Source organism: Boleophthalmus pectinirostris, unplaced genomic scaffold, assembly GCF_026225935.1.
Source record: "Boleophthalmus pectinirostris isolate CB_2022bp ecotype Guang Dong unplaced genomic scaffold, ASM2622593v1 HiC_scaffold_19, whole genome shotgun sequence".
In the NCBI taxonomy this organism is placed as follows: domain Eukaryota; kingdom Metazoa; phylum Chordata; class Actinopteri; order Gobiiformes; family Gobiidae; genus Boleophthalmus; species Boleophthalmus pectinirostris.
Window position 1 is genome coordinate 6,775,371 of NW_026571140.1, and position 26,673 is coordinate 6,802,043.

Below are 26,673 nucleotides of genomic sequence, written 5' to 3' on the forward strand. Positions count from 1 at the left end.
TATGAATGGGAGTTTCAGTATCAATACCTACTCTAGTTTTAACTCTGATCTAGTCTCAATACTAGTTTTAGAGGCCGTTTACACTGAAATTAATCCGAGCATCACTGTATCAGAAATTATTTGCGTCCGCACACGTTGTTTCTGTGCCTGATATTCTTCTTTATCCACACAGCTTTGAGCATATTCACTTACGTTTTACAGAAGCAAAACTTAAAACCACATGGCTAATGTGCATAAACTAAGCGCTCAAAAAAACAGCTCACTATTGTGTGCTGATGTGGTTCAGCCTCTGTCAGACTAAAGGACACGACTCAGTGGATTATATATGTTCTTTCTGTGACAGAGGGGTGTTCTGCTGATGGTGAGTCTGTTCTGTGCTTCTATTGCGTATCGCGTATCTTTCCGTCTCTGGAGCCATTTTCAATCGGATTAGTGTGGATGAACACTGGATCTGCAACGAAAACAATTCAAATACGTACTAGTGTGGACGGGGCCTTAGTATCAATTAGTATCAAAAGAAAGCAGGTCCAGGGCACACTATGTAAACAATTTAATTATGTTTATTTCACTGTCCTTGTTCACACACCACACCATGAGCCACTGACCATGACATCTTATTTCCATGACTACGTGCAAACAGAGCCCTGTGGAAAAGCTTCTCTGGTGGTGCTTTTTGTCACTTTTTCTTGTTACACGCAGGTTGCAAACAGACCAGCTCTGCAACACCAATTCATGCAATTTAAGTGCTCCAGTGCTGCTTTGATCCAATTCTGACCACTCTTACTTGTAGTGGGAACTGCTCAGGTAAGTCTGAGGTCGGCAGCTTTCACACCACTCTGGCCCTGCTCAGAGAGCACCCGCTGGGTTCACACCAGCCCAAGAGCACTGGGTCGAACGCTTCATTACATCAACCTAGCAGTGTGAAACTACAAGTCTATAAGTGACAAAAGCTTTATGGAGACAAAAATAAATGATTTGAACATTTGTGTTTCTTGCACCGCTCTTTCAGATATGATTTAGTTTTTCTCATTTTAATATATTACCTGCCAGATGGAAATGAGCTTTGCTATAACGTGTAATTACAGACCAGATTTAGTCCCTCCAAATACAATTACTTCAAATTATAAATCATGTTACACCCAGACAATTATTTCTACAATTACTTTTACAGTCACTTATGCTTGAGTATAACTAAGTTTGTTTTAGAATGCTCTTTGATTTACTTACTTACTTATACTTTGATTTCATGCTAAAATCAAATGCATTTTTAAGCATATTCATTAGTTTTAGCTCTTGTCATGCACAACATTTTGAGTTCCCCATTATAAAAGATATATTAATTAATTTCTTAATAACTGCAACAACAGTCATTTATCACCATGTTGAAACCTACACCTATTTTAATTCACACTGTGGTGTTGAACTGAGTATCAAACCTTTCCTTATTACTGAAATAGAGTTTGAAATGTTTGTATCGCAACAACACTATTAAGACTTTGTGACTAAATAAATGAACTTTCTTGCTCCCCAAATGTCTGTGCAAAGGTTACGCTGCCCTGATGAAGACGCAGAAGGAGCGGGGCTGGTTGAGTGGGTGAGGAAACCGTGAGTGATGTCTTGAGGAAGAAGCCTTTTCTCTGGAGCTCTGGCAGTGTGGAGCTGACAGCCTAAAGCACATCTCCATCACTGAGACACTGCGCCGAGCTGAGGAGAGACAGCCACCGGGGACACCTTCAATGGAGCGGACACAGGCTTGGCGTGGACGCGAGACAGGGGACAGGACACACTGAATGGTGGACAAAACAATAGAGACAGCTGCAGGCGAAGACAAACCTTTCTGCTCATTGGGTTTCTGTACATCACTGGGACCCTTTGCTTAATTTCTTCCTCCAAACAGATTTGCGATTTTATGTTTTAATAAAAGGTTTCTGTTCCAGGACATTTGACAGCAAGTCTGAAATATACAAAAATACAAACTAATACGGAATCATATTTCATAACATGTCTGTATAGATCTAAACTACAGGGTGAGCTGTTCTTATGCTGAATTTGACAGGATGTTTTGTTGTTTGTGGAGGAAATTATGGTAGCTCACAAGTTGCAACCTTCACCATTTGTGAATTGTGACCATTCAAATTGTGATTTCGATTTGACAGTTTGGTTTTAGTTAGGGTTTTAGTTATGGTTTTATTTTATAAATGGGTGTATGGTCAAATGATCTTTTCAAATAAGCTGCTGTTAACAACATTGTTTCAACTTTCTCTGACTATTTCTATCCCTTAGACATACTCCTAGCCTGATTCATCAGCCGGTTTCACTTCACAGAAACCGTCTGACCTCACAGCATTAGGATCTGTTCATTCGATGGTAGGCAGGTATTTTTTATGTAACCAATTGCTGCTATTTGGTCATGATGTATGTAATGCACCGCTAAAGGGGCTAACTGGTATATTAAGCTTTTCTCAAAGGAAGAAGGGCAATAACGTCTTTCCCCATTTTCTTTGTTCCAGCTTTAAATCCTCGAGCTCAGGAATTGCTGCCAACACAGAATGTCTTTCTTTGTCTACATCCATCTTGACCACTTTGTTTACTGTTGTGCTGTACCACAAAAGGGACCCAGTCATGGCTTCACAGCTCTTTGCTGATTGGCCAGTGCGCGGTCTACAACTTCCAGGGTTCTTGTAAACCGTCTACTGTATTCCAATTCCTGACCGAGTCACTGGAGAGAAATGAAATTGAGAGGAGGCACAAGGTGGGACCAGCCTGGTTAACATACACCTGCATCGACAGTAGGAATGTTGCAATAACCGAAACCAAAACCAAAAGTCTCACATTAATATCACAGGCCATCACAATATAACAAATTCTAAGTTTCATCACTCGCATTTATTGTTATGGTGCAGTAACAGCTAAAAAGCAGAAAGAACTACATAGACCATGATACTTTGCCCTGTTTCAATCCAATTTAAACGCTGAAATAACTGTTATTAAGCACTTTAAAATCTTAATTAATTGGATTATGATGAGAGAAAAGTAACACATTCACAATTGTGTTAGCCTCCACAAAATTGTCTTGTGATGTGTGAGCTACTGTGTCCAAATAATATTCCTTCCTAATATAAAGTTCCAAAATGTTGCAATAAATATCATAGTGTGACGTATATATTGTGAAAATATTGTATCGAGAGATTTGGATATCGTTGCATCCCAAATCGACAGTTTTGCATAAAGGTTTGAATAGTTTGTTACAAGACACCACTATAAGATCCAACTTCTTCTGAGAGTTGATTTGCTGAGATTGAGTGACAAGAAGCCCTAACCAAAGACTCAGTGACAAAGCATAGGTACACATAGCAAAGAAAAGGTCATGTTGCACTTTAGTTTGTTGAAAGGTAGAAGTATTTTCACAGTACTAACATTTCAAGGCTCCATATTGAATACAGATTTTAATACGACAATGGTTAAAACTCAAAACATGTGGTTTATGACTAATGTGGCTGTAGATTAAGACCATTCTAAACTACTACTATTTGGGAAAAGTCAAATACATTCCTATTTATGTTACCGTATTTTTCAGACTATAAGTCGCACTTTTTTTCATGGTTTGGGTGTTTCCTGTGACTTATACTCCAGTGCGACTTATAAATTACAATTTTCAGACAGCCGCGAGAGGCTCTAGGCTTATGTGTCAGTATCTACTACTATTACTCCAGTACCACTGTCACTTCGCACTCTACTGCGCCTCCTGTAGAAATAGCCCGCTGTCCTGCTACAAATAATGAACTCTGCAGCCAAAAACGGTAATCGAGCAGTAAAAAGAAAGTATGGAGTGAGCGAGAAACTTGTGAGGGACTGGTGGAAAGTGGGGATGGAGAACACAGCTTCACGGGAACCGGGCGGGTGTGCCATGAAACTTTCCTGGAAGTTACTGGATGAATCGACAAAGCCTGAACTTCAATGACAACCGTAACCATCCTGTCGGGATTCAGAAAGGCCAGAATAATTCTAACTGGAACTGATGCTGAGTCTGATGACAGCTACACAGAAGAGGAAGCAGCGCTCCGTTTACATCTTAATCTATGGTTTATCTCTGGAGGTCACGGAGAAGTGACACCGAGGATGAAGAATTCAATGGATTTAGTGATTTGGAGTGAGATTGTGAGTTTGGTAAACTTATGTTCTGTTGTTTATGTTATAATTATCTGCAGAACGGTTAATATGTTACGTTAACATATTAACATCTATTCAGTCTGTTGTTCTCTGCTCTGTTGTTTTTACTAGAACTTGATTTTCAAGATGAAATATCGTCTCCTGGTTTCTGATTTTATAAAATACATTTCCCCAAAAAGTGCAACTTACAGTTCGGTGTGACTACCTATCATTATATCCCTAATCCTTTTATTGATTAGGGATGTAACGATATCCAAATGTCTCTGTACAATATTATCACAATGCATCTCACGGTACGATATTTATAGCGATATTTTGGAAAGGCTAATATAATTGTAGATAGGACTTTTGTGATTTTGAAATACCCTGATGAGATTTTGGTACAAATTCTTACTGTCATAATCTCAAGAATTCAAGTAAAAAAACATATTCCTTCATGTTGTCTGCACTGAAATGAATCATGGGATATGTAGTTAAATTATTTTGCTTTTTTGGGAAATGTAGTTCAAATTCTTTTGCTTTTGAAATACATTTGAGATTTTGGTGCGAATTAATACTGTCATAATCCCAAGAATTCAAGTAAAAAAAAACATATTTCTTCATGTTGTCTGCAGTGAAATGGGATATGTAGTTCCCCATATGTAGTTCTCAATATTTTGTGACAGTTTGTGATACTACTGTGAGACTTTTGATGACACGATTTCACAATATTTTAGTTATTGTTACATACTTAATTTTGATGCCTTCTCAAACGTACTAATATTAGCATCAATATTATCTATGTACTAATTTTTATAACCCTAAAAAGCTCCATTAGTGGGTCTGCTCCTCCGGCCTGAGCTCCGAGTAACAGCTGTCTCTTTCACACTGCGGTGGGAGTCCCTCAGTGTGGTGATCAGGGCCATTAGTGGATATTAGATCACACTGTGCCATTCCTCACTTAGACCACCGGCGTGGAGCTTTGTCTCCACTGTGCAGCCCTCGGGACAGGGGACGTTTAATAAACCACCAACGACTGCACAGGTAACAGACAGCCAGGCTTTTATGAATCACTCGGCACTACAACAGTTTATTAGCCTTAGTGCTTTGACCTGTTGGGCTGTAAGATTGTAAAAGTGCAAGCAAATGTTATTTACCTTTACTCCATATAGATGTACCACTCACCTTTACATAACAGATAAGCCTGTGTTTCTGTCAATCATCATATTATCTTTCCTGACAACCTCTTATCTTACCTGTACATAACTGATATACTGAATTTATGTCACTATTACTATACTATTTGTTTTTTACTGACTGTACATACATTTATTTAATTTATGTCTTATGTCAAATAAGACATAAATAGATCAATAAATAGATCAACAAAATTTTTTCTAAAGACCACTACACACTACAAGAAAATTTGCCCGATTTTGGCTGTGATTTGCTTCTCCTCGAGTTCGGAGAAGCGCGACCCAACTTTTTGTCTTCAAATGCAATTTTGTAGCCGCTGCGCTCCTCATGTGTGGTGTAACTCTGAGCTGCTCTGTCATATCATAACCATATGGTAACAGCCAATAAGGGGCAGAAGAGTGACAGACACAGAGGCACAACATACAAACTCAGGAAATAGCAAAAAGTTAAATATAAACTGCAGCATCCACATTATCCATAGAATTTGTCCTCCGCAAATAATGACAACCAGTTCACAAAACAGCACTATTGATCCAGTTTGAAGTGTTCTTTTAAAGTAAAAAGGCAAGAGTAGTTCCTCACGAGTGTCTGTTTATATCCATACAGCACGCGGATCGAGGTGGCTACAGGGCTACACGTTAGTCATAGTGACTCTACTTCCCGTATCACTACCTTCTGTGCATTAAAAATAATTTATCAGACGTATTGCACCACATTTCAAAAAAATAACACAGTTTTGACTTGTATCTAAACTAGAAGTGCAGAACTCTGATCTTTTGAACACTTCAAGAGTCTCAAAGCGAGTGGTTTTACTGTAGACAGGAAACAGGTGATGCAAGGTGGGCTAACAACTGTGTAGCCAGTGGTCCGCAGCCATATCCCACAGCTATCTTTGCAATCGGAGATTTAAAATCTCATAAGATTCTCCTCGTGTCTGTGGTGTGTGCTCAGGCTGTGCAGTTAATTGAATTTTGATGGCGATTTCAATTTGTGTGTCAAACGATTTCCAAGACCATATAATCAAGTTGAAACGATTAAAGCGCAACAGTTTATTTTGGAATAATTTTATATAAATAAGTATCCCAAAACTGCTCTATGGTACATATTTGTAGATTATATTTATTTTGTATAAGTTATAAGTTGAGAAATGCTGAATCAATGCATCATGTAACTAAAAAAATAATCATTTGAATAATTGTGATTTCAATATTGGCCAAAATAATCGTGATAATGATTTTTTTCTATAATCAAGCAGTCCTAGTGTGTGCTTTTTGTCGCACATTTAAAAATCGTTTAAGATCGAAAAATTCTGTAATGTGTGGCAGCCTTAATCCTAGGTTGAAGGAGACCAGCCCCAACTAATACAAATGATTCTGAAAAGCTACACGGCGTCTTATACAGTTGTATGCTGATTCCTCCTGTGACAGAGTGGCGCTGGAGGCTGAATATGTGTCATAGTTCAAAAAGGGAATGAGGGCATGACAAAGTGAATGAGTGACGGCCTTATCACACGCAGAGTAAACATGTGCGGTAATATTACACATCACGACAGCGTTGTGACAAAGAGGTCCACAGAGCGCTGCCAACACCGCCAACACCGCCAACCTCTGGAGCAGCAAAGGGGCCACGGTTATCAGTGAACCTGGATTTACAACAGAGAGATAAGAGACGGGAGATAAACATGTAACATCACTAATGACAATTACGATAAGACACATAAAATGCACTAGCACTGAATTCAAGAGCAAGGAGGACGACTGCTTCAAGCGATGGGAAAGACTAATAGTCGACTGAAGACATGTCACAGATCGGTTTGTTGACTAAGAAAGGGTTGTGGCAAAAGCAAAGTATCTGAGTCAAACTGTGCTCACCAGACAACAACTGCAGTGGAAAAAAGTAATGGAAGAAAGTACTAGGAAACAATATATAATGTAGTAAACACACACAATGAAAGACTCTGCCAACTCTTTTCCATAACACTGCATACTTACCACAGCACAAAACCAGAAGAAAACAACTTCTAATGGGCGAAAAGCATAAACTAAAATTTGCACGTTTTAGCATAACACGCAAAGGACATTTGGAATGAAATTGACATGAATAAAAAAACAATCTTAATCTTTAAAAATATTTAAGAAATGTATAAAAAAAAAGTGTTGCTACATTTTATTCACTCATAACCCCAAAGTTAATAGTATAGTATATAGTTAGAATGACTATATCTCAAATAATCCTGTACAAATATGTATGTAATTAAATATCATGAATAGTGCGTGATGCGTTACAAAAAATGTATGATTGTGGTTCCTCTCCAGCGACTAGGTCAGGAATCAGAATTCACTAGACAGTTTGCAAGAAGCTGTAGACCGCGCCTCGGCCAATCAGTGAAGAGCTGTGAAACTCAAGCACAACAGTAAACAAAGCGGTCGAGATGGATGTAGACGAAGACAAACATTCTGTGTTGGCAACGATTCCCGAGATCGAGGATTTAAAGCCGGAACAAAGAGAATGTTTGGTGAATTTTATCAAGAGAAAAGATGTTATTGCTCTTCTTCCCATGAGATTTGGCACATTACATATGTCACACCCAAATAGCAGTGATTGGTTAAATAAAAATGTACCCGCCTATCATCGAGCGAACGAATCGTAATGCTGTGAGGTCCTAGCCTGACGAATGCCAAACGTGTGTAAAAAAAAAAAGGGGGGGGACTGTAGGGGGCTGTATAGGGCAATGGTGTAAGATAAACTCGTAACTATGTATTTTATTTTCGTATGTCCGGGGCCCTTTTTAAAAGCTAAGGTAGTTTCTGAGGAGTTCCCTTTTACAAGACTAACTATTCTAAAAGTTTGAATATGTTTTGTAAAATAAATACATAAAATAAAAAGCAATGCATTTATATAACCACAGATTAAACTTGTGAGTCATGAGTTAAATTTTTACATATAAAACAACAATAATATCAAATCTTCAGCTAACACAGACTTCTCCTTTCTGCTGTTGCCAAATAAAATCCTCTCAAACTTTTCACATCAAGTGCCACAAAAGAAAAGATTGGTTTATCAGTACCACCAGATTCTATAAAAGGACTATTCCAGGTCTAATCCAGGACTAAACCAGGTTTTAAAGTGGACTACATAATTTTCGCTAGGCCTGAACAAGAAATGACCCAAAAGGATACAAACATATCTGAGGAGGTTTAGATGCCTGTTTAAGTAATTTTACAATCTCTCCAGGGCCCTGTTTGAACCCTCCTTAAGGTTAACTGTAAGATTCTGTGCAATGCTCTGAGTCACCCATGCTCCCATATGACAATTCTCTATATATAAATCAATCAATCAATCAATCAACGACTTTATTAATCCCAAAGGACAATTCAGTTCATGTATAAAAACATGATACAAAACTGTACACAGAAACTTGACAAACATGGTACTTTGTGTAGTAGTTTCATAAGTAATTCCGCCGTTTATGGATCGACTGTCACCAAATTTGGCACGTGGGTCAAGACCCTGCGCCAGATGCCGCAAAAAACATTTGGTGATGATCCGAGGTCTTTTGAGGTCACATGGGTCAATTGAAAGATCACGCCATTATAAAGGATAAGCAATTTTTCGCAATTTCTGAACCATTTGCGGGCTAAAATATTCACCCAATCATCACACAAGTTGGCACACACATAACCGGGGTGTTACATAACACTGGATGTTACAGCTTGAAACTGGTCAAGGTCACTTGAAGGTCAAGGTAACAAAGGTCAAATATCAATAAATATCAATAAATATCGAAGGATCAAGCTAGAGCAACAGGAGAGGTCTCAAAATCACAGAAAAATTATTATCTATTTATAATTCTATGCATTTGTATAGTAAAATATAAAGTTTTCGAGACAATCACTGATTATAACAGTTCCTTTCTCTTGTATACTGTTAAAATTCTAATAGGAACATAAATAATTTCCATTTCTTCTTTTTCTGGTGATACACAACAAACTAATCTACAGTCACACAACTAACATATACACAACTCATGAAAAATGACATTTTGGTTACACGCTAGTAAACACAGACATTCTCATGTGTGACCAATATCACACAAATGTTCATGGGCCTGTACAGACACACATTGCATTGTGAATATAACGATCATGTAATATGGGCTGGGCTCCTCATAAGCTGCTTCTGTGGTGATGAACTGCCCCCACCGATGCCTCATGGAGGACCAGGTTGCTATTTCTGACTGCGCTTGTTGAGCTATAAAGCCACCTGTAATTTCCTAAGTGTACAGTAGAGCTGTTTAATTTTATTCCAGACAGAGCAATGATTTATCCATAGAAACAAGCAGGTGACGGACCTCCCACCAAAAAGTTGCATATTGCACTAATAACTTCAGTTTATATACCTCAACACACTCAAAAGCACTTTACACTAATATTCCATCATATTACCACATGTCCTAAAACAAATTAGGATTAACCCTGACAGCCTTACTTAAGTTGAATAAAATGTAAAAACACGTTGTTGGTGGTGCTGATCCAGTGGCCTACAGGGTGGAGGAAACAGTGACTTTACAGAGGGCCAGTGTTAAGCAGAACAAGCACCACTCCAGAGTTCCGACCAGCTCCAAATGGCTTTTCCATATGGTCTGCACGGCTCTCAAATTCAAACTGACTTCAGCAAATTGCAAGGCCACAACATGCATACTTCATTTAGTTACGACTTGTACAGAATCCATCCACTGTACTTGTCCAAACTATCTCACCTCATGTCACTCCAAAACCTTTTTCTCAGGGCTGCGGTCTCTGAAACGTGCGTTGTTCTGGATACCTTGTGCACATTTTTAAAAATCATTATCGTGTTTTATTTAACATAAAGTACATTTAAAAAAAAAAACACGCTGACCAAAATATGAAGATATGGACAAATCACAGTGTTTTGATCTGTAGCATTTTGGGGAGTTTTGGACTTCAGCTGTGCCAAGCTCCAAATAATGCTGTCACGATGCAAAAATGTTGAAACGAAGGAATTGACTCAATACTCTATACACAATGACGATAACACATGCTCCTGTTTAGTAATAGAATGTATTAATATTTTCTTACTAAAATAATAATATTTTCTTTATATTATCAGGAGATTTTAATATTTGTTCTATGCTCAAAATTACACTAAAGCTGTTCAGGAAAGTTCACATTTTGTCTTATTAATGTGATTTTTTACTTTTATCGATACCTACTCAAATGAGTATCTTGTTTTGACATTAGGTTTAGTATTGATTGTATGTGACAACACTCATGCCAGAAAAGGGCAGATACAAGCTGGTATTGCTAGTGGTTTTCGCAAATGAGGGGGGTAAAATAAATTAAAGTTCCTCTAAATTAAGTAAACTCTAAAAGTTCTGGGTTCTTCTGTGCGGCACTTGAAGTAGCTCGTGTACCACAGTCTGAGAAACACTCCTTTTACTGCTGCACAACTACATCATTTGAATCCGTGTCACATAATCCTGTTTCTAATAATAAGGCAGGATGATAACGGCAGATCTGGGAATATTAGGACATCCCATAAAAACGTGTCTGAGACGCCTCGTGCACACCACTCCTCACTGATCTGCACCCTTTACAAGTCCAGCTCTGCTGTTAAAACCAAGGTGCAGACAAACTAGCGCACGCTTCACTGAGATAACATGATGGAAGCTACACTCAGGGATAAGGGCTAGACCAGTGATTCTCAAACTATGGTGCACAGGTGTGTTCTGGGTCTTCAGCCAGTCTGGTTTTATTACTCATTTTGATCTGGCTCTGGCTTTTTCGTTTTTTTAATTAATTTTTCTCTTTTTTATTTACTCCTTCAGGTATTCAGATATAAATCAGTATATGATACATTAAAAAGGAAGGCTCTGGCTTTTTCCTAGTTTTGTTCTGCTTTAGACCTAGTACAAAGCTCTATCAACCAACTTTTCTCTTATAAATTAGTACATTTTACACAACTTCCAGTCAATGGACCTTGTTACTTAGCTTGAATTATAAACTTAATATTCAAAAATTCACAGTCACACTCTTAAGAAGACATACTGTGTTTGTGTCTGCTATGTAATTATAATCTATGACCCATGGATCATTATGTTAGAATTTGCACATTTTAAATCACACTATTCATCTAAAACGATTTAATAAAAGAAACAAGTACACAGACTTCAGTGTTAGAAAACTGCGGTGCCCAATGGGAGCAAATTATAAGCAATTAAAGATTGCTCATGCATGAATCACTTTAAATAAAACTTTGAGAGGTTAAATGAGAAGGGCAAACAACTATAATCTGTTTAAAAGCTCTGAAAAGTCGATTATGCATATTAGGTCTACTTTAAAAATATGTGTTCAAACATTACCACCAAGTGCCCAAATTGAAAATGTGTTTGTTAATGACTGAAGCAAACTTTGAGTTAGAAAAAGGAAGCCTGTCTGTAGTCAGTCGATATAAACGTTTTTCCATATCGTGTTTCCTCTCCCCGGAGCTGGAACACACTGCAGTCATATTCCATACTTTCCATCCCCTCTCTCCTCCTCTCTTCCTTCTCTCCGGCAGAGCCCTGGCACTGCTCTGTTAATGAGAGCGGAGCCGCGCAGACCCGTGGCTCCTGCAGGACCTCGTCAGCCCCCCCTCCCTCCCCTCCCTCCTGAGTGCCTTACCTTGTTCTAGGCCGACCTTCTGCTGTCTGGCACACCATAAAGCAGCCGGGACTATTGTTAATGTGCTGGAAAATCACCACGCTCCACTTTAACAGAAGTGATGTGATCATGACAAATGTGTGGAAAGAAAAGATTAAATCACTGCTTTTCCCAGGAACAGTTACGGAAGAACAATATGATTGATTTTAAAGACTGCAACATGGAATTTCAATGAAAACTGCCTGTAAAAATCGATGGAAATACGCCTCCAATGGGTCTATGATCTGGTTAACAAGATTTTTATATTCAAACTTCTAAAACACAAGATTCAAAATATTGTATCATCAAAAATAAACTTTGCAAATGATTTGGCAACGCATCCATCAAGTATCATCTCAGCCTGTACACTATTCTCCATGCAGAAGTGAAAGAAACAAGTTGTCATACTTCAAATTCAGGACAAAAAGAAGCATTTCACTTAAGATGAATTTATTCATTTAACAACAACTGTGTTACTCTTCAATTTTGCAAGCTGGCCAATACCCAGCAAACTTGGTATACTCATACTGATAGTTCACAGGGCACTCACTGCTCCTCATTATCTTGGTCTACATCAAGAGAGATATAATACTCTTCTTTCAACTCTCTGGCTACTACAATGTACTGTATTCTACACCACACAAATGAAGCACATCACCATGCACACATGAATGTTCCTAGACCTGCCAGCATTTCATCTGAAGGAACAGAGTCAGCATAAAGGCTTGCAGCCTGTCTCACCCTCTCCATTCAGGACAGTAATACATTGCAAAAGAAATTTTACAGCATTGTGGGACTTGCCTGTATTTGTATATTAATGCATGTCAATATAAAAAAAAAATATGTCAATAAATATTGGCTGCTGTATTGGCAGTAAAAATCATGTGACCATCCTACTGTGCTATGATGATATGATGTTCTCACGTTGTATGGAAGAGCTGGCACACTGCAGGACATCTGATTGTTAGGTCATGTGCACCTTCTGCTCTAGTGAACTTTTTTGATTGAATCCCAGCTCAGACAGTTACAGGAATGTCTCTCCCTCTTTTCACACAATTATTTCATAAACCTAGACAACAAAGCATAGAATATTTTAAAGCAGACCTATTCTGCAAAAATAACTTTCTATGTTGTAATTGTTTCCCCTTCTCATTTCCCCGCTCACTGTATGTAGACTGATTCACGCACGTCTCAGTAATCTTTAGAGATTTTCTGACGTGGAAGTCAGAAGTGTAATACCTCCTCTTTAAGTAAAAATGATGCAAGGACTTGGGTTGACATGTAAAGCAATAATGCTCTTATTAAAGTTGATTACCTGAGTGTTTTGGTGCACAGTTGTGTGTACAGTTGTGTGTACAATTGTGTGTACAGTTATGTGCACAGAGGGTGTGGGCTCAGATGGGACAGACCGTTGAGGAAGAGCTCCTCCTGCACAGCTCGTCTCGCAGCAGCAGAGAAACAGCGCCTCTTCAGCCAGTCACAGTCAAACACACTGGAGTGCTGGTCCTGCCACACCACTGACACCTGAGGGGAGAGGTGCATGTGGTCAGAGGCACATTAAAGGCCAGAATGTACAACAGCCAACATGTAATCATTTTACTAAAACCCAATTACCTTGTTCTGTTTTACTTTTAAATACAGGACAACACATAATCCTGAATCTTCTCATGCATTAAGACAAATGTAAGTATCAACCCACATTGCTGTGGAATTTTGCATTCCCTGCATAGTGTTAGCAAGGACACCTCCAGTTCATTGTTCACATTTCTCAGTAGTTATCTCAGTAGCTCTAGCATCATCCAGCTATTACAGAATATGTCCTTCTTTAACATTATCAGTTTCCTTGGTCAACTCTTATGCAGTACAAGTGGTATGCTATGTTTTTCTCATTTTATCTCAGCCAGCTTGTCTTTCCTTGTGTGGAAGCAGAGTCAGGCTTGAAGAGCCAATATTAACGTGCAGTGTTGAGTATTCAACTTCACTGGGCCCTGGACTGATAGTAAATAAATCCTTCTGGCTCGTCCTAAAGAGTCCTAGAGAGGCAGAGACTCTGCAGTCTAACACTTATTTTCCATAACACACATTAAAGGGAGCTCATTATTCCTGACTTGTTTGGGCAATTTTTTATGATGCCAAACACACCCATCTTTAACAGCCAATAAGCCTGTACACATCCATCTTCAACAGACAACACACATTTCTCCCATACAGCCACATAATTCATGAGCTTGGATTACTAATAGATGTCTACATACTGTACATTATAATAGCCTCAGATACTTATTCAAATCTGAATATAACCAAGTATTCATTTCCTAAACAGTAAAATGAAAGCTGAGCACACTGAAGTGCCAGTTATGACCATCCCGTGGATTGTAAAAGCCAGCCTAAGTGGTGCACGAGTATGTTAGGGAAGCCTATGAAATTTATTGGACATTTAAACAGTCACCTTGGGTGATAGTAAAACCTACACAACGTTTATGAATGAAAGTTGAGTCTGGGCACAGTCTGTACCAGGAAGGAAGCTCCACCTACCTACCATATGTCACACTGGTGCTCAAGCTTCTCCATTAACCTAAAACTGTCTACAGTAAGTAGCTCCAGCTAGGTACTCCTAAAGACTGGGGGACTGGAGGAATATATTTTGTTCAGACTATGGTGGTACAAATATGTTTAATATTATAAAGACTTTATCCTCATACAATTGTGGAGTATAAATGTTCCTTATGGCCTATATTTCATATTCAAGGCAAGGCAAGGCAAGGCAAGTTTATTTGTATAGCACAATTCGTACACAAAGTAATTCAAAGTGCTTTACAGAAATACATTAAAATCATAATAAAAACAAATCAAAACATAAATAATCATGAAGATTAAAATTAAAAAAGAGAGACATAAATTGGAGAGAAGAGTGCGGAATGAAAACCTTTCAGTTATATGCACAGTTAAACAGAAATGTTTTGAGTCTGGATTTAAACAGCGTCACAGAAGAGGCCTGTCTCACATGTTCAGGAAGACTGTTCCAGGTTTTAGCTGCATGAACCTGAAACGCTGACTCCCCTTGTTTAGTTCTGACTCTGGGCACCAGCAGGAGGCCGGTCCCTGAGGTCCTCAGAGTGCGAGATGGTTCATATGACACTAACATGTCACAGATGTACTTTGGTGCTCGGCCATGGAGAGACTTGTACACAAGTAGAGCTGCTTTAAAGTCTATTCTCTGAGGCACAGGAAGCCAGTGCAGAGACCTGAGCACAGGACTTATGTGCTCGTACTTCCTAGTTCGAGTAAGGACCCGAGCTGCAGCGTTCTGGATGTTCTGCAGCTGTCTCACAGCTCGTTTGGAGAGACCAGTGAGCAGACCATTACAGTAGTCTAATCTACTGGAGACAAACGCATGGATAAGTTTCTCCAAGTCTGCTTTAGACAGTAAACCTTTGATTTTTGCTATGTTTTTTAGATGGTAAAAGGCTGCAGATGTTATTGATTTAATGTGACTGTTAAAGTTCAAGTCTGAGTCCATTATTACCCCTAGATTTCTTGCCTGATTTGAAGGTTTTAGAGCGAGAGACTGGAGGTGACTGCTGACACTGTCCCTTTGTTTCTGTGGACCAAACACTATGACTTCAGTCTTGTCAGAGTTTAGCTGGAGAAAGTTGTTTTGCATCCACACACTGATCTGTTGGATGCAGTGACCAAGTGACTCCACTGGTCCATAGTCTCCTGCTGCCAGAGAGACGTAGATCTGAGTGTCATCTGCATAATTGTGGTACGACACGTTATTGCTGCTTATTAACTGGCCTAATGGCAGCATGTAGAGATTGAACAACAGGGGGCCCAGGATTGACCCCTGAGGCACCCCACAGGTCAGGGCCATGTCATCTGAGACACAGTTTCCAATTTCAACAAAATACTTCCTGTCTTCTAGATAGGACTTGAACCAGTTTAGTACAGTACCAGAGATGCCCACCCAGTCCTCTAGTCTCTGTAAGAGGATCCCATGATCGACAGTGTCAAAAGCAGCACTCAGATCTAACAGGATCAAGACTGAGACTTTGCCTGCATCAGTGTTCAGGCGGATGTCATTTGTCACCTTGATAAGAGCAGTCTCAGTGCTGTGGTGGGCTCTAAAACCTGACTGGAAAACATCAAAGGAGTTGTTCATTTGGAGAAAGTTCGTAAGCTGTTGGTAAACAGCTTTTTCAAGGACTTTGCCAAAAAACGGCAGATTTGAGATGGGTCGGAAATTGTTCAGTACTGTGGCATCAAGACTGCTCTTCTTTAGGAGAGGCTTAATGACCGCAGTTTTCAATGCGTTTGGGAATGTTCCAGATTGAAGTGACATGTTAACTATGTGAGTGAGTGGTGAAAGTAAACTGTTGAGGACAGACTTTAGAAATCTAGTGGGTAACATGTCCAGGCAGCAGGTAGATGAACTCAGACTGGTAACGATCTCTAAAACAGTTTTGTCAGTTACAGGTGCAAAGTGATTCAGCTCTAAGTGTCTCTGTGGCTGCATGCTTGTTATTTGTGTTGTGGAATTGATGGCATTTTTGATGCCCTGAACTTTGTCATTAAAGAAAACTGCAAACTCATTACATTTAGATGTGGAAATTAGTTCTAGTGGCAGTGGAGCTGGAGGGTTTGTTAATCTGTTCACTGTTGCAAACAGGACACGAGAGTTGTTACTGCAATTACCAATAATGTCCGAAAAATACTTCTCTCTTGTTTTACTCAAAGTGTAGTTGTACATATGCATTGTTCCTCTGTAAATCTCATAATGAACCTGGAGGTTTGACTTGCGCCATTTCAGGATAGCCCCTTTTTTATTAAGATACACTAACCTTTCAGCATTTTGACTGGGCACTATCACACGGTCATATGAATTGGGCTTTTTTTTTTTTTCATTATGTTTACATGTTCAGCACCTAGCAACCCCATCTATTCACCTTATTCGGGAAGTTGCCATTGGTCGTTATTATTTTAGTATTATTTTGTCAGTATTATTTTGCATGGGGCTGCCAATTGTGACAGCAGATAAGTTAAATATGGACTTCAAAAATGCTTTAAAGCCTCCCAGAGGATCGGTGTATTATGGACTTGTTGGAGAAGATGAACACTGAACATTTTACACAAATCAAATCGCCCAACTTTTTATCATGTATTAGCTGTGAAACTTTTCTCAATCTGTGCATTTAAATGAAAGGGATTCCCGCTTAAGTTTCACCACAATCAGCCAGTAGGTCGGTCAGTCCATAACTGACCCTCCACCCAATGCCACAGTGTTTGCCTGTGTGCTGTGTACCATGTACCTTGTTGTCAGAGGTGAGCTCCACAGAGTCCACCCCGATGTTCACGTCTAGGTCCCCCACGAGCAGCTTGCGGGCCAGAGCAGACTGGAGAGTGCATCTGGGGCACTGGCAGTTGTCCCGGAGCCATGTGAAAGGGTAAAGGCTGTGTCCGCCCTCCTCCCACTCCACCTGCAGGAGGCGCTCTGCGTGAAGGGCCCCGACGTAGCGCACACTCTGGCCTGGTTCGGCAAGAGAGGCAGAGCTGTGTGTGTGCTGGCCGTGCCTCTGCTGCATCCTGAAGGACACAGAGAGCTGAGGAGCTCCACCACGACCCCTCACACACTGCACAGCCAGGCTCGAGGAGCTCCTGCGAAGCGCGGGCAGGACAAAGCGACTGCATCTGCTCATCCACATGGTTCTGTGCTGGCGCTGTGAAAACAAACAGGGGCAGCTATGGGACAAGACTGAGAATAGAGCGGCAATTTATGATTATTGTAGTAGTAGACTAGTTAAGAATTTATTTGTATTGTATGTATGTAGTATGTAACTTTCTAGTTACATAAGTTTCTAGTCTATATTTAACAAAAATATAGACTAGGATAAAACATGTTTTTATTTTCACTTTGGTGTCCTTGGAATCCTTACGGTGAGCGGGCTTCCATCTACATCATTCTACAAACCTGACTCTAAGTTTGGCTTGGAGTAGGGCTGTTAGTTGTTTCCACTGAAATGTTTTTTTGGTTAGAATATTCCAGAGTATGGCATAAAACATATCTGCGATCGAGAATGTTCCGAAGTATGGACTTTCTATGTCCATGAAATCATGCAAGTGACATGCCAACTCTAAGAAAATTACTGTATCATTCAAAAAGGTTGAAATATGGTGAGGGAAGGCTTCTAGATAGAGAAAAAATGATGACTTGTATTGTTGATGAACATCAGAAAGTTCTTTTTTGAGATTTTGATTTAATAAGGCTGCTGGTTTGTTATAAAAAGGTCTGTTCTTATGTCTTTTAGAATCTGCATAGTCCAGATAATGGTTATGATTATCAAAATACCTAATAGGGAACGCTGTTTTTTAACCTACTAGCCCAAATACTGGAATTAATTTCAGACCAATAAACAAATCATGTTTCTTGGGCATGTAGACTACTATTTACAAACAGCACAAACTAACATAAATGTATCCTTAAAATGAAAAGAATGACATCTACTTGGTCTAAACGCTGGTGCTGTCCAATAACTACAATTACCCATATGTATTACAGTATATTTACATAAGTGGTTGGAGATGGCTTTTGACCTAAATAGATGGTGGGTGGATTAGGGCCAGTTGTTGTGTTGACACTGCAGAACATAGTGTGCTACATGTTTTTCTGGTTGTTAAGTTGTATTATTTAATCCAGTTATAAATCAGTCAACATAAGAGTGAATAGTTACCAAAAAGCACAACTGAGAATTGACGGGAAATGGGCAGAAAAAAAAAAAAAAAAAATCCAATTAAAATATTCTTCTAGTTTTACATCTTAAACAGGATGTTAGACAGATTTTACTTTCTATGGAGACATGCCACCTCCAGAAAGTACCATACCGTATCATCCAAATACTAGTCCCCCTGAAAAAATTTGAATATCATGAAAAAGTTGTCACTCATTTGAGAAAGTCAAACCCATATATTATATAGACTCATGACACTTAAGAGTCAAGTTTTCATGCCTTTATTTCTTGACATTTTAATGACTGTGGCTTACAGATAATGAAAGCCCAAAATTCAGAGTCTCAGAAAATTAGAATAGTGTGAAAAAGCTGAATATTGGGAAGTCATGGTGTCAAAGCCTAATCAGCTAATTAGCTCAAAACATCTACAAACATTTCCTGAACCTTTAAATGGTCTCTCAGTCTGGGCCAGTGGGCTACACAGGGAAAGCCACAAAAGGTCATTGCTAAAGAAGCTGGTTGTTCACAAAGTGGTGTATCCAAGCATATTCATAAAAACTTAAGTGGAAAAAAAAAAGAATGTGGTAGGAAAAGGTGCACCAGCCAAAGGGATGACCGCAGCCCTGAGAGGATTCTCAAACAAAATCCATTCAAGAATTTGGGTGGGCTTCATAAGGAGTGGACTGAGGCTGGAGTCAGTGCATCAAGAGCCACTATGCCCAGACGAACCTGTATGGGACTTATAACCATGTCAGAAGAGTCTGACCTGGGCTGTGGAGAAAAAGAACTGGACTGTTGCTCAGTGTTCCAAAGTCTCTTTTCAGATGAAAGCACATTTGCACATCTTTTGGAAATCAAGATCCCAGAGAGTGAAGGAGGAGTGGAGAGGCACAGAATTGGTTGGTCCACTGTGTTTTCTCAAGTCCACAAAGCCATCCACCAAGACACTTTATAACACTTCATGCTTCCTTCTGCTTATAAGTTGTATGGAGAAGCTGATTTCATTTTCCAGCAGGACTTGGCACCTGTCCACAAAGCCAAAGGTACCAAAAGATGGTTCAGTGACTATGGTGTTACTGTGCTTGATTGGCCTGAAAACTCTCCTGACCTGAACACATAGAGAATCTCTGTGATATTCTCAAGAGGAAGATGAGATACACCAAATCCAGCAATGCAAATTACCTGAAGGCTGATATCAAAGCAATCTATCAAAGCAATCAAAGCAGTGTCACAGAGTGATCGCCTCTATGCCAAATATGGAACTGACTGCATAGAAATGAACATACTTTTCAGAAACCTGACATTTCTGTTTGAAATATTGTTTTTAATTGATCTTATATCATATTCTAATTTTCTGAAACACTGAATTTTTGGTTATTTATTAGCAAAAAAAAAAAAAAAAAAAAAAAGAAACTCTTGAAATATTTCACTCTATGTGTCATGAGTCTATATAATATATGGGTTTAACTTTCTGAAATGAGAGACAAAACATTGCACTTTTTTATGATGGACTAGTAAGGGTTGGTTGCAATATGGTGAGGGAAAGCTTCTAGATAGAGAATAATTATGATTTGTATGGTCAAAGTAATTTTTTTGAGATTTTGATTTAATAAGGCAGTAGCCTTATTAAATCAAAATCATCTGTGTTTTTTTAGAATCTACATAGTCCAGATAATGGTTATGACTATCAAAGTACCTAACAGGGAATGCTCTTTTGTAGCCTGCTTGCCCAAATATTGGAATTCATTTCAGACCAATAAACAAGACATGTCTCTTGGGCATGTACCCTACTATTTACAGATAGTACAGACTAAAAAATTTAAAAAAGAATGGTATCTACTTGGTCTAAACTAGGGCTGGGTGTCACACATAGGCCACGGTTTGATACATATCCCAATACAGCACACTTTTAGTTCGATAAGATATATTTCAGATCGATATGATATGGTTCAATTATAAATAAAGGCTAAATCATGGCTGTAATACTGAAAGTCTGTTAAACCACCTCTTAAATCCTCAGGCAGGTCCCTGTGGCTGTTCCAAAGTCCAGGCTCCAGACTATGGGTGACCTTTTCAGTCCGGGTGCCTCGGCTTTGGAATGACCTGCCTGAGGAAATGAGACTCGCACCATCCGTATCATCTTTTAAATCACTTCTTAAAACCCATTTTTATCGGTGGGCCTTTCGTTTAACTAGTGCTGTAACAAAATAACAAATAACAAAATACTCTTGGCGATATATTGATACAGCAGCCCACAATATCAATAGTGTATCACATAACCCCTAACCTTTAAGTCTAAATGCTGGTACTGTCCAGTAACTACAATATACATATGTATTAAAGTATATCTACATAAGTGGTTGGAGATGGCCTTTGACCTAAATAGATGGTGGCTGGATGAGGAACAGTTGTTGTGATGAAACTGCAGAACATAGTGTGCTACAGGGCTTTCAGCTTGTTAAGTTTTATTAACTAATCCAGATACAATCAGTCAACCAAAGAGGGGATAATTACCAAAATGCACAACTGGGAAATGATGGGGAATGGGTACTACAAAAAAAAAAAAAAAAACATGCTCTTCTAGCTCTAGATGAAACCGGATGTTAGATAAGTGTTACACAAAATGCATGCAAATATGACGCCTTGAGTAAACAGGGCTATGTAAGTAATTGTTTAATCTCCAAAATTAATGCAAAAAACGTGTTATAGCGCAGATATGTCCTGTATAAACGCTCCCAAAAGATCCACTCCAAAACTAGGCCAATGAATGAATCGCAGAGGCTACAACTGTGTTTGACAACAACTGATGCTCAACGTGACGCTTTGCTAGTTAGCTTCAACTAGTTTGGGTTAGCTCCACTGTGGTAACCGCGTGAATTGGTGAGTAATAACTACATTTTTAGCTCGTACATTGAAAAGAAGCCGGCCGGGCACACGTACCTTAGCTGGTAAACAGAGAAGCTTCCTCGTTGTGTGCCAGGCTGTGCACGCCGGGTGAGGAGAGCGGCGTGTCTGAGGAAGTAGGGGAAAGGTGAACGGGACGGAACGCAGTAGCGAGCGGAACGGAACGCGAGCGGAACTGAACCGGAACCACAGTCGACGAGTGGAGCGGAGCGCAATGGAAGCGAAGCGGCGCGGCGCGGAGCGGAAGACGGGCAGGTGCACACACGCATAGGTCTACTAGAGTGATATCATAGATTGTATGCAGAAAATACTAGTCCACCGTCACAAATCATTAGAATATCATGACAAAGTTTTTTGTTACTCATTTCAGAAAGTCAAACCCACATATTACATAAACTCATGACACACCCATGAGTAAAATGTTTCAAGATTGTGGCTTACAGATAATGAAAAAACAAAATGCTGTGTCTCAGAAAATTTAAATAATGTGAAAAAGCAGAATCCTGGGAAGTGATGGTGTCACATTGTAATCAGCTAATGGACTGAAAACATATGAAAAGGTTTCCTGAGCCTTTAAATCAGGGGTGGCCATGGGGTCATATGAGAAATTGTGGAGGGTTGGGCCAAAATGCTTAACTAAATTCAGCATAATATTAATTGTTTTTCTTTATTAAAATAAATAAACAAATAAAAGAAAACAAATAAATAAATAGCAAAAAAAAAAAAAAAAAAGCAAAAGCATTGTTTTGACAAGCTGGTCAGACTGGTAAGACTTTATGTTATGACTAAGCAATGAAACACTGAGGTTGCCTTACAAAAAATGTCATAAAAAAAATATCTCTAAAACAAAAGCAATGCAGTTTTAGTTCATGCATGAGGTAAAATTGATAAAATATGTTTATTGTGTAATTCCAAATGAGTTTAAACAGGCCGGTCAGAGTCAATCAAAGGACCATACAATGCCCAGGTCTGATTTAAATGGTCTCTCAGTCTGGGTCAGCAGGCTACACAATCCTGGGGAAGTGGAACTGGACAGATGCCCAGAAGACATTCACTGACACCCTTCACAAGGAGAAAGCCACAAAAGGTCATTGCTAAAGAATCTGGTTGCTCACAGAGTGCTGTATCCAAGCACATTCATAAAAATTTGAGTGGAAGAAAAAAGTGTGGTAGGAAAAGGTGCACCAGCCAAAGGGACAACCAAAGCCTTCCCAAGCAAAGTCCATTCAGGAATAGCACAGACAAAGCCTATGAGGGACATGAGCCTATGGGACACAAGACCCACTGCCCAGGTCAGACATGAGTCTGATCTGGGCAGTGGAGCACAGAACCGGACTGTTGCTCAGTGGTCCAACATTCTCTTTTCAGATGAAAGTAAATGTTGTATATCTTTTGGAAATCAAGGTACCAGAGTCTAGAGGAAGAGGGGAGAGGCACTGAATCCATGTTGCTTGTCCAGTGTGAAGTTTTCACAGTCAGTGATGATTTGTGCTGTCATTTCATCTGCTGGTGTTGGTCCAGTGTATGTTTTGAAGTCCACAAAACACAACTCCAGGTATGTTTGTGATGATTATAACATGGCTTAAAGCTCAATTATGTGTAATATAAGACCTTTAAAGAGGGCGTAAGCTATTACACTTCTATATGTAGCTATTAATTGCTAACACTGTGTTGGGAAGTAACCTGAATACATGTACAGAGAATACATATTCAGAATACACATGTTGAGTAACTGTATTGTGGTACTACTCTTTCATTTGGTAGCATTTACAATACAGTTGCTTTCCTAAAAGTCAAAGGGATACTTTACAGTTGACTGATCGTGCAATTTAGGGTTCAAACTGCACAAAATTAGTGAGAAAAACAGAAAACACAGCTCTTGTGTGATTTGTGCTTCTGCAATTAGTGATAGTGAAAACAGTAAAACAAACATAAAGCTGTTTGTAATGTTATGTTGTGTTTTTTACACTATATTTTGAATTCAACTTGATGTAGGCTAAAAAGTATTCTAAGTACTCAGAATACAGTACTCTGATGACTGGACCATGTGCCGGAATACATAAAAACAAACAAATTTAATGCAGGTATTCAATATTCCATAGCCTAACTAAAGACATTTTCAAAATATTCTTCCCCTCACTGCTAGTGAATAAAAGTGTTTAGATCACCATGTTACCTTTTTTTTTTTTTTGAAAATGCTATATTCACTGAAAACAACGTATTAACGTGTTTTATAAGTTTCAGTGTCATTTTTGACGAGTCTGAGTCACTCCCCTTCAGAGCACACAATCAGCATGGATTCCGCCAATGAATAGTACACATCGCATCAGGTTTGTGAAGTTGTAGTGTATAGTTTTCTTCACATGCTTTTGTATGTTTATGGAATTATTCATGGAGAATTGTTGCGTGGGAAAGTGTCACATAGGCTTGTGGGTGGAGTCTTGGACAGGCTCATACTGTAAGGAAGGTCAGAATAGATGTGAGAGAGATCACTAAATTACTCAAACATGCATGGATAACATAAACAACACCTGCAGGCATGTTTTTGTTGAGAAAAAAGGGTTATAAAATGGTAGAACGCTCCATAATCCTCCCCAAAATTAAAATGTAGCCATAGACATGGACAACACTACTCAAAGTTCAAGTTACGTTTAGCAGCATTTTAGATTTTTTAGGCCTATAGGAAATGTGATGAATTAAACTGAAAGAAGTTGTTTTAAAACTTACAGTAATTTTCATATTCTCCCATAATGTGTAATGTGAGTTTGAAGGCAGAGAAAAAAAGCTGAGAGACAGCCGTGTTTTGGGTCAGTTTGGAATGGGGATTTACTCAGTTACTCTTGTGATTTTAAATTGAACTAATTGCAATTACAAGGCTAGAATTAATTCAATTCAAGTCAATTACAAGTACACTTTTGAAAATCTACTCAAAACAGTACAAATACTCCAAAGTTAGGCTACAGTAACATGAGTATTTGTAGTTACTTCCATCCCTGATTACATAAGAGTTCAATGTTCGCTTTCCAAACGCACAAACAAAGTGTGATTGAGCTTATCTTTTAATTGCAATTTTACTGTCAGACAAGATTTCTCTGGGCTTTTTAATAACAGAAGAGTCACTGTGTGCTGTTGTCTTTGCTACATGTTTGCTTTTCTGCTTTATTTTTGTTTTTAACACATGCAGCACACGTGTGGAAGCTCATATAAAGAAATGAGACTGCTCAAATCAGATAGCAGCATTCTTTTTGACTAATATTTTATTAAAGTAACAATTCTCTTACTTGAGTAAAAGTCTGGGTTACTCTTCCCACTGTGAGCAAATTTACAGATGACGATTTGAGCATTTGTGTCTCATTTGTGTGTCTGTCCTTTGAAAATACCAGATTTTGTGCAGTATTTAATGTTTTGTCCTTCAAATTACCCTAACTTTAAATTCTCAATCAGATGTTACATCCAGACAGTTACTCTTACTTGAGTAGCCTGGTACTTTTTACCCACCTCTGCATACGATTTAAAATTTTACCAATTACAACATTGCTAGAATTATACCCAATTACAGATATTACAAGTTACAAGGTTAAAAAAAAAAAAAAAAGAATGTACTTATTTAAGCTACAATAATGTGTTTGTAATTTGTTGTTTTCCTCAGCTGCATTTAGCTAATCGGATAATTCCAGAAATCCTGTATAAAAACATAGCTATTTAGTAAATTGTGGAGGTGAGTGCTAGATCAAAAAGCAAAACACATAAAAAGCAACAATGACAGTACAATTACCCTAAATGCACGTAACAACCATGCATTTCTTCTCGTAGCAGAAGAAAGTAGGATTTTGTCTTTCCCTAGGAGGTCTGACTGGATGACTGAGGGATTACACAGACACTTCCTCTTTTTTTCTCTTTTCCACCTATTATTATGTGATTTCCTCTTTCCATTCTGCTAATAGATTGCAGGCAGGCCATGCAGAGGGTTGTCTAGGCTGGATGCAAATGTGGACCATCCGGATGTGATAAACCCATTTTGACCTGAACCCATCCCAACGGCTAAGAATCATTTTAAGTGAAATTAAACACTAAATCCACCTTTTTTCGCTACTAAACTGTGTATATGGGGTTTTAATAGCATTATCAATTGATCATTTTTGGATACTTTTTGCAAACTAGATACATTTGCAGCTGTCTTCAGTGGCCTCTGCAATTTCAAGTAGTTGGTGACATCACACAAGACTGTCCTGAGTACAGCCAGGTGTTTCTGGTACAAACTCCTAACTGTGTGGGTACCTGTTAGACCAATCACACTGTTTCTTATAACACCTGACCCCACCCCTTCTCCTCTCTCACTCCTTTCTCTACTTTACAGGCTCTGCCCAATTTACCAGATAAATTTGAGAAGTAGTTGTGAGCAGATTTAAGTGTTTCTTTCCACTTTAAAGACCAGTGGGACATGTTTGATAAGATACACTGCACTGACTGAGACGTTGTGCCCGCACTGTTGGTACAATTTCTCATAATGTTTGCATTTTGGTTTGCTTTTGAGTTATGGATTAAAAAATATGAACAAAACTATCAATTTGAATATGTGCCTTTGTTTGAAATGTTTACATTTGTTCCCTCTCTGCTCTGATCAAATTTTATGATCGGCATTATCAGGTACTTCAGATTCTCAAAACCCAAGAACCAGCTTGCCTCGGTTAGTAGATGGTTGTGTATTGCTTGTGATTCTCAGTTTATACTTCAGTTCATTCCCCTGTATGTGTAGAAGCCTACTCAATATAGGTTGTTGCCTGAATTAACTGCCCCATTAACTGCAGGCCTATGTAAGATTTTAAATTCCATAAACACGACCCATGGAATTTAGGTCATAAGGTGACCTAAATTCTCCATGTATGAAGTAAACATGTTCTGATCAACTACAGCTTTTATTGTTTGAAATAGTGATTTAAACCCAAAATGTCTCTCTCTGATCTGAATGGTCATTACTAAACCCCAGCACCTGCAGC

General features: G+C 38.8%; 1 protein-coding gene across 1 annotated transcript in view; it reads right to left on the reverse strand.

The window, feature by feature from the left end:
• The window catches only part of bbox1 (butyrobetaine (gamma), 2-oxoglutarate dioxygenase (gamma-butyrobetaine hydroxylase) 1), a 36,381-nt gene extending 14,549 nt beyond the window's left edge, over positions 1 to 21,832 (reverse strand). The window contains exons 1-3 of the mRNA XM_020927364.2: positions 21,713 to 21,832; positions 17,357 to 17,764; positions 13,457 to 13,571 (exon numbers count right to left, since the gene is read on the reverse strand). Coding sequence (XP_020783023.1) covers positions 13,457 to 13,571; positions 17,357 to 17,749 — 508 coding nt within the window. The 5' untranslated portion in view covers positions 17,750 to 17,764; positions 21,713 to 21,832. The remainder of the gene's footprint in view (positions 1 to 13,456; positions 13,572 to 17,356; positions 17,765 to 21,712) is intronic.
• Between the last annotated feature and the right edge of the window lie 4,841 nt (positions 21,833 to 26,673).